The following is a 9,215-nucleotide window of genomic DNA, read 5'->3' on the forward strand; positions in this document are numbered from 1 at the left end:
AGATCCTGAGCCTGATATCATCTACACAAACAAGTCTTCAAGGAAGTCCACAATAATTAGAGATCCTTTCTCAGTGCTGATTTCTGCATGGGCAAAGGCAGACATCTGTATGAACAGCGACAACCTTCAAGTAAATCAATGCACTGCAATCTGAACACAGTATTAAGACAAACTTCAAAAGGCTTCCAGTCAAGTTTAAAAACACACTTTTACATAAGCAATACAACTCTAAAAATTGCAGATGCCAAGGAAAATTACGGTTGCAAATCACTCACCTTCAGTAATGACAAAACACAATCAATGTATCCATAAAATATACTTCTGTGCAAAGCTGTCCATCCAGACTCTTTGTCTTTTGCCAAGAGATCCACTCCTTTGGTCTCAGCCAACCAGTCCAGCACACCTTTTTTGCCACAAGATGAAGCAAGATGTATAACGTTCCTACCAAAGGCATCTTTGATAGTTGCAGCATTGTAGCAGTAAGAAGAGAGAAAGGCCTTTATCTGGCCTTCACTTCCTCTGGTAACTACAGAAATAACATCCAAAGCATGCTGTAGAGATCGACACTTTGAAGTGCACTCTGGCATGTAAGAATTCATCTTCAGTTCTAAAGCTGCTCTTCTCCTTAAGGGGAACAACCCTTAAGTGTATCAAGGCACTTGAATTCAGTACACAACACAGTGCCTTAGAAAAATTGTAATTCCAAGGACGTAAAACCAAGTTTATTGAGCTGCCATCAGAAATCTTTGTACTGTTATGTTTGGCACTTGATCCGAATAAATATTTATAAATATATATTTTTAGAAGTCTTATTTCACCATCTTATATAACAAATAATCTTGTCCATAGACAATTCCAAAAGTGAACTACCTCTAGCGTGCAGAGGGGGATTCCCCCTCCACACTACCTTATTCTTCTAAAACTCCATAATTGCAGGGGAGACCTGAAAGAGAGCAAACCAGAACAGATTAGCAAACAAACACACTTTTCCCCTGCAACTGTACTGATTTAACTGCACATCAAACTAGCAAGTACAGGACAAGACAATGTGACAAGGGCTGATTGACCTGCCCCATGTCATCAGAGTTTATACTCAGACATTCAACCAGATTAAAAAAGCATTACTCCCCCACCCCAGCCTCCAAAGGTACCTCCTACCTTTCTGTGACATAAATTGTTTAGGCCACAAAGTAAACTAGATCCAAAATGTTTCTTTCCTACCCTCAGGGTCCTTAGGATCCTGACTCTTTAATGTCTAATAATATCATTACTTTGTGATCAGAAAGCAAAACTGAACTAAAGACTAAGTGGGGGGGAAGCCAACCACCAAAAAAACCCCTCAGCTGTTGAGTACACCATGGCTAACAGAGGCATTGTTAGTAACACAGGAGAAGGAAAGAGACCACCGATCTTCACAACCACTGCAATAAAAAGATTGTGTCCCATTTTCTCTTCCCTGGCCTGAATGCCTACCCATATCTCTAGAAATTTTAATCTGCAGAATCAACAGGAAGGCTCCTCTCCACCACTCCCAGAGTTGCTCACAAAGGTGGGTCAGAGGATGGCATCAAAGCAAATAAAAGTAGCTTGTACAAGAGACATGAATTCTGGCACTCATACAGGGCTAAGATCTAAAGTTCCTGAAACAGGTAAGAAGAAATGAAGGTCTAAGTTGTTAGGGGTAAGGGAGAAAGAAGAAGAAGAAAAAGGAAGCAAAAATAAGTCTTCTTCATGAAAATATAGTCACAGTCTGGGGCATACAGCACTTCTGCTTAGCTGTGCATACTTTAGCATATACATCTCTCTCTGGCATCCCTTTTCTCAAAAGTAAAGGAGGCTGACAGAAGAACTCACCTAGCCTATGAAATATCTGCAGTTATAGTCAGAAGTGTCACAAGAAGTGCAGATTGCAGTATAAAAATCACACATAAACCCAGAAAACAGAAAAGGTGAACTACATACATCACTAATTAAGTATGAACTATTAAGACCCCCCAAAAAAAATCACACTTCAGTCTTACAGATAAAAGTTTCAAATTGAGTGAAACAATATCCAGTTCATGTTTTCGTTTGCTGTACAAAATGTAATTCAAAGTTGTTCTACCCACAATTAAAATATTCCAAGAGAAGCTGAGTAATGCCATCCTGAGAGCTAAAAAAAATAAAACGAAAAATGTTAACAAACCCTCAGAGTGGGAAATGGGGGGATAAGACAGGGACACACACCAAGAAAAAACAATAAAACACAAAACTCCCCCAATCCTACTCAGCTTAGCAGTTGCAGTCATCATAAATCTTCACATCCTACTCCTTGACCACAACCTCATCAAAAAGGTTGAACTTAGCTTCCATTGCTTTTTAGCCACTGAATGTATAACCACATTTTCTTAGTATCTTTATTTGCAAAGACATATCAGGAAAATATGATTTTGTTTGGCAAAGAGAAATCCCAGTCCTCCTCCTGTTTTAAGAATCAAGATTTCCATAAAGCTATGTTTCAACATTACTATTGTTACTATTGTTACACAGGAAAATAAAGGTAAACATAACAAGAACATTGAGAAAAATCACTCAGGGGAGACATAAGGTTGACTAATCTGTTAAACTGGTATGAAATGGCACCACCACCCAAGGAAGCAGTCCTGCTGTCCCCTGTGTCATACCATCCTTTGTGCAAATCCACACCTATCTAAGGCACTGAACTGCATAAGAAAATGATCCAGAAGAAAGCAAATTCTGAGACTTGTGCCATTACCAGAAAAGAACAAAGAGGCCAGACAAAAACTTGTTGAAGGCACCTGAGCTCCAGCCTATCAAACACTAAAATAATGTGAATAACAAAGTAAACATTAAAAGAATAATAAGTCTGCTAGTAAACAGAAATATAAGCCTGCCTATCACACACTAACTCCATCACAGTGACATCTACTTCAGCTATGTGAAACCAGACTCTGCTGAATTATTTCTTTATAAGCCATTCCAACCCAGCCTTTCTTTACTGTAAACATTACAAAATTCAATATTGTATTAGTATATTGATAGATACACCTTGATCTACAGAAGGCTGTAGATCAAGTTTTCACTTAAGGCTGTCACACTGGCAACAAACACTGTCACGTTTTAACAAAATCTGAAAAAGGGTGATCATCATATCTAACTGTTACAAAAAGGAAGTCCTTAAGAGAAATCCTAAAACTTTCAAATTGTGAATTAAAGCTCATGGCAGTGTGAAAGCTTTTTCACTATTAAATGCTTACTTTTAGTATACAGAGTCCCAGTTGAACAGTGAGCACCTAAAATATGCACAAAACAGGAAGCACCAGCGTGTTTTACATTTTTAATTAAGATGATCTAGAACACGGTGCCATTTTGATTATGTGTCTCCACTTTTATTTGCAGATATTTCTGTAGGCTTCTCAGCATGAATCATATTCATGTTATAATACCAGTGTCTTCTTAATGTTGTAATTAAATTACAACTTAATGTTGTAATTAAAAGATATAGAAAGCTAAATAAGGCTATAATATTTTAACACTTTTATGATACAGTAGGCATTATTGGGAAATCAAATTATTTTTAAAAACTGATTCCTAATAAACATTATAGAAAAAAAAAAAATCACAAAAAAATGAAGGAATTAGAGCAGTGTTCAGAGTATCCCAAAGGTATTTTATTTCAGCAGCAAGTGGTGAAATGAGCTCAGAGACATGAGCTATTTATTATACATGTTCACAGCCCAGGAAAATTTATAAGATTGGAACCAATTTGGAAAAAATTCTTTAGTAGCAAGAAAGTGTTTGTGGTATCTTGCCTCCTGCAAGTGGGTAGGTAGGGCTGTCTTACTCAGCTCTCCCCCTCACAGAAGGCAAAGCACCACTGCAACAGAGCTGTCAGACACCCTCCAAGGACTGTGGCAGATGCATCATCTGACCCTATGGAGGCAGAACTCCTACAGCTGAAAAAGCAGAGTTGTACCTACTGTGGTTCTCCCAAAAATCTGTTTCTCTCAGGAAGTCACTACAAAAATCAAAGCTGTCACACGTCTCCTGAGTATGAAGTGAACGAAGATTCTACAAATACCTTAGTGACTAAGGATGATGGTGATAGATTTCATTTCTTGCAAACAGCAGACATGAAATCTCAACATTTGGGAAAAGCGAACAGAGTTGGCAGAAGCCTCCCACTGTGAGGTTCCAGAAACCTCTCTCTGCGTATCATAGTTGTTATCAATGCATTCCCAATTTCCTCTTTTTCCAGAAAATATTTCCACAGAGGTTGTGTGCTCTCGGCTCAGAGGTACAAGGAAACAGCAACCAACCCTGACCTCATGGGTGGCAGTGTCAATGTATGTTTCTAGCATCCAGTCTGATTTGATACTAGAACTGCCATCTGTGGTCCTTCTGATTCTTCCTGATGAATGCCTACACTCAGGTAATAGAGCTACAAAAACTTGGCTAACATGGATGTGGATATGGTACCAAGACAGTGGCTGGTAGCCACCTGTTGTGCCTTTTTTAAAACAGACAATGGTCTTACATGGAAGTGAAAGAGAACATAGAAGAGATTCAGCTACTCAATATTCAGTGCCACTCAAAGACAGTTTGCTGGGTCTGCATCTTCAATGCACACTGCATTAAAGTAACTCAAGGCTGCTTTACCCAAAACTTATTTCTCAACACTTTAAAACTGGCATAACTTAATTCCATTCACTGCTTTTTTGTCAGAGTTTATTAAATTTATTTTTTTCAGTGTTACTGATTTTACTAAATACCAGTGACATCTAAAATGCAGATGGTGAAAAATTACCTAGCTCCCCATAATTTGGCTCTCCCAAAACAGAACTAAGCAATGGTTTCTATTTTTCATATAAAAGAAGCATAGAGCTTTCCTTGTCAATCCTAACACCCTTCCTTTAAAATTTAAAGAAAAAAAAAAAGTAAAAATAATACTTTTTCTGAAGGTACTAAATTAATTTTCTTTTCCTTTCCATAGTAAGTTGCTAAGTGAAGTGAGACTGGCAACACCACACATTTCAGGAAAGTTACGTCTATCCTTATAAGGGTATAGCAGTATCTTAAATATTTCCACTGTGGAATGGAAGGGGATTGGTTTTTAAACAAGTGTGCTGACATATCTCCATGTTGGTCCATTTGCATTTGTTTCATAAAACCACAAAAGACCAGTAACCATAACAGCACGGAAGTCCTTAAAATATTTGTACCTAAAGCAAACTTCACTACACAGACTACTTGAATAGTAAGCTAATAAAAAACAGCTTACAGAAATAATGCCATGGGAATTTGCCATCACATTACCACTTTTCCAGGACTTTCTGTTGACTGTATTCTTACCTAAAGGCAACTTTCACTAATACATATTAAAGTAACAGTTTAGAATCTGACAAATTGACTAGAAAATTGAGGCTAGGTAGTAATACAACAGCCTTTGCACTGGCATTAAGCAAGATATCCTCAAGGAAACACAGATGAATTCCTAGACAAACAAAGCAAGTATACCTTTCAGGTACAGGTAGCACATTGTCCTAGGCTTTAAAGAACAGTCAGACTGTTAATTCCTGCTCAGACTACATATCCACAGATAGTTTCAGAATAGTTCACAGTCACATAGTCACAGACATTGTTCAGAAATTCCTTGTACATTTGTTGAAGAATGGGCAAAAATCTGTATTTTCCAACCCCTTGAACACAAAATGTTCAAGGGGTTGGAAAGTAATTGAATGTACAAGGGAAAAAAGGTAAATCTAAGCTATGCAGTAGCTAATAATGATTTAGCAGCCTGAAATTCCCTCAGAGAGACCTTTAAAAAAGCAGCTTCTTCTTGACTATATAATAGGAGCATTGAGACACAAAAAAACAAGGGTTCTGCTCTCCTCGATGCACAAAATATCAGAGTCCTGCTTCTAGTTCAGATAGCAAATTTTAAGAGCAGCAAGTAGATAGAGAAAAGCTTGGAAAGAGCCACTAGGATTCAGAATGTTTATAGAACAACCCCTGAGTACAAGCAAATTGGATCTCTTTTCTCCTTCAGCTGTGGCTTCAGCAGACCACCCAGAGCCTTTGAATAAGGCATCTGTTACACAAAGAAGAAACATCAAAACTCCAGTCCCTTTTACTCCTGACAGTGGACAAATTCCATAAAAGATTCAGATCATATGTCAGGAAGGATTTTCAAATTACAAATTTGAAAATCCTTCCTGACACATAATCTGAACATGAGGCACATGAGGCTCTCAAAACAGACTAGACAACAAGCAAACCACTCAAGTTATAAATAAATGTGACCTGTCCAGAGGTAAAGCTACAAAGGAAAACCAACTTGCTTTGAAAGACACCACATTCCACCATGCCCACTGTGTCCCCTGGGCCACAGCAGATCCAAGCTGCTTCATTTACTGGGATGGGGCCTCCATGCCACCACTCAGCACAGGTACACCCCAGAACAAATGACCTTCAGAGGCTCTCTCCAGATTTTCTGTAACTTCCTCCTTCAACAACAACAGCATAATCCTTATCAGAATGAGACATTCAGCAATCCAACAACCCTAATTCAGTTGCTCCTAGCTGAGCTAAGCAGCACTGTCAATTAAAGGCTGACACATCTGTCAAAAAAAGACCAAAGTACCACTGGTAGCTAAATTCAGCTGCAAACGTCAGAGCACATCTATTAGTTGGGAATCATTGTACATAAACAGTAAACTGTGAACTACTGTGCTGCGCCTTGTCTAGAAATACTCAGGACCTCCTATGTTTAATAACTTAATACTGTTTAAAAAAATTAAAGTGCTATAGGCAAAAGTACAGTGAATGCAGCTACAGCCACTTCCACAATCCATCAAGACCTTGTTATAGGCTTTATTGAAACAATAATGCTGAAGGGAAGTTAAACACAACAAACCACAAGCGTGCACTAGAACTTCACCCCACTTCAAAATATGTCCGAAAAATCATCAAGGACTTTTCCATCTTAGGAAAAGGTGACGTTTTTGATTTAACTGTGAATTTCTGGTACAGTTTTATTGCAGACAACCCACACCAGATGCTGGTGGGCGATTACTATTTTTTGTAAACCACAAACTGTGACCATTTTCCATAAAGATAGACAACTACACTGACCACATACCCAAAAAAATAAACAGTTGCATTTCGCCTAGGAAGACTGCATGGAAGTATCCCTTACAGATAACTACGAGACCGCGGCTCTCCAGTGCTTACGGTGCTGGTCTAACTCAGCAGCACTGTGAGTTGCTACAAAAACAGGCAAGTATCACCAAGAAGGAGAAACACGCCAGGCTTTCCCTGAATCCACAGCTAAGGAAACCTGGCAAGAAGCGCGTGTCAGAGTCAGGGAGGAGGAAGGTCTGAAGTGCTTCAAGGAGCCAGGGGCAGGCAGAGGGCAGGGGGCCATTCTGACTGCCACTACAGCGTCCACGTAGCCGAGGGGCGAAGAGACACACAAGAGACCTATTGACACAGGCGACCGAGCCACGAAGCCGGTCTCCTCCCATCCTACGTGGCCGGCTGCCCTTCAGCCTCCCTGGCTGCCTTGCCCGGAGCTCTCCCCATTCCTTCAGCCGCCCACCGCCGCCGTCCCGACCCCTCCGGCAGGACCCGTCTCCGAGCGCCTCCCCGCCGGACGCCCGCCCCTCACCAGTCGCTAGATGAATGGACTCCGGCGGGCAGGGCGGGACGCTCGCTGGGCAGCGCGGGGGCTCATCCTCAGTGACTCCGGGGCAGGGCCAGGCTGGGGCGCAGCCGCTACCGCGACAGCTCCGCCGGCGACAGCGGCGGCGACAGGCGGGGCCGCGGCTCGGCGGGGCGCACCGACGGCGGCCAGCGCACCCACCAAGAAGCGGAACGCCGATTGGCCGCGGCGCCGCCGCACCTCGCGCGCCGATTGGCTGCGGCTGCCGGCTCGGCCCCGCCCCCGCGGCCGAGCCCGGATTGACTGACAGGTGGGGTCAGGGTGGGGGCGGGCCAGCAGGAGGGAGCGGGGCAGGGGCGGGGCGCGGTGCCGCAGGGGTTAACCCGGACGGGCGGCGGGTGCGGGGATCGCTCCCTGTGCCGGGCACGGAAGGGACTGGAGTTATCGGGGAGCAGCGAGGGGAAAGGGCAGCAGCTGAGCGGCCTCCTGCTGGCAGTCTTGGCAGGAGAAACACCGTGCCTTGCTGCGAAGGGGGGGCATGAGTGTCTGGTAAGGTCATGCCTCCCTCCTGGAGGGCTCAACAGCAAATAAATACCCAACCTAGAGATCCCTCGAAGTAATGGAGAGAAAGCGCGGAGAAGGCTGTGCCGATTCAGCCTGTGTTAAGCCACAGCAGTTTCTCTCTCTGAGAGAACAAGTGGTCTGATGTATGGGATACAGCTTGATTCTTTGTGAGGCTTTTGACACCATCTCGGGACAGCCTCGTAAGCAAACCTGGTGTGTGCGCAAGGATTTGCACACCTGGTGTGTGCGCAAGGATTTGCACACCTGCTCTTGTGACTCCTGCCAGGCACTCCGTGAGGGCTCAGTTCTTTTTGGTGGATGTGAAACATGCATATTTTATTATTAGCCTTTTGCAAATTATAGAATGAATATTATATGTTTAATGTTAGAAAGTTATGCTGTATTAATTCTCTTAAGTAGTGTATTAAATATAGTTCCAGGTTATAACATAATGTTAAAATAGAAACTATTAAATGTAAGATATTTTTTACTAGCTCAAGAAAAGGGATAAGATAATCAAGAAACTGCACAGAGGTAGCAGCAACACAAAACCTGAGGAGGTTTCCTCTTATCAGAAAAGACAAACATTCTTCCACCTTCTCTGTTTTTATGGAACCACCAGGATTAAGGGGAAGAAGTTGACATAAACCAGAAAAATTCTTAATTTGCAAGGAATTTATGCATCATGTATGAGGTATATGAATATGCAACAGGCTATTGCTTTTAAGGGTTATTCCTTTGTTCACAAGGCATATTTTTGGCATCTTAATGCCCAAAAACATCCGGATGTCCTTAATTCTTTGTTTTTTATTGTCTTGTAGTGCCCTAATACTCATTGTCCAAATTTTTATTACTCTAATTTTATTACTAATAAACTTTTAAGATTTAAAAAAACAAGTGATTGGTGTTTTTCACAGTGGATGTCTTAGGTGATGCAATAGGTGGCACAGATTACCAATTAATCTGGGACAGGATTAGGGTGTACTGT

General features: G+C 41.6%; 1 protein-coding gene across 1 annotated transcript in view; it reads right to left on the reverse strand.

Moving 5' to 3' along the window:
* The window catches only part of IBTK (inhibitor of Bruton tyrosine kinase), a 53,407-nt gene extending 45,542 nt beyond the window's left edge, over window positions 1-7,865 (reverse strand). The window contains exons 1-2 of the mRNA XM_021546192.3: window positions 7,670-7,865; window positions 276-943 (exon numbers count right to left, since the gene is read on the reverse strand). Coding sequence (XP_021401867.3) covers window positions 276-599 — 324 coding nt within the window. The 5' untranslated portion in view covers window positions 600-943; window positions 7,670-7,865. The remainder of the gene's footprint in view (window positions 1-275; window positions 944-7,669) is intronic.
* Between the last annotated feature and the right edge of the window lie 1,350 nt (window positions 7,866-9,215).

The sequence above is a fragment of the Lonchura striata genome, chromosome 3, assembly GCF_050655825.1.
Source record: "Lonchura striata isolate lonStrDom1 chromosome 3, ASM5065582v1, whole genome shotgun sequence".
Taxonomy (NCBI): domain Eukaryota; kingdom Metazoa; phylum Chordata; class Aves; order Passeriformes; family Estrildidae; genus Lonchura; species Lonchura striata.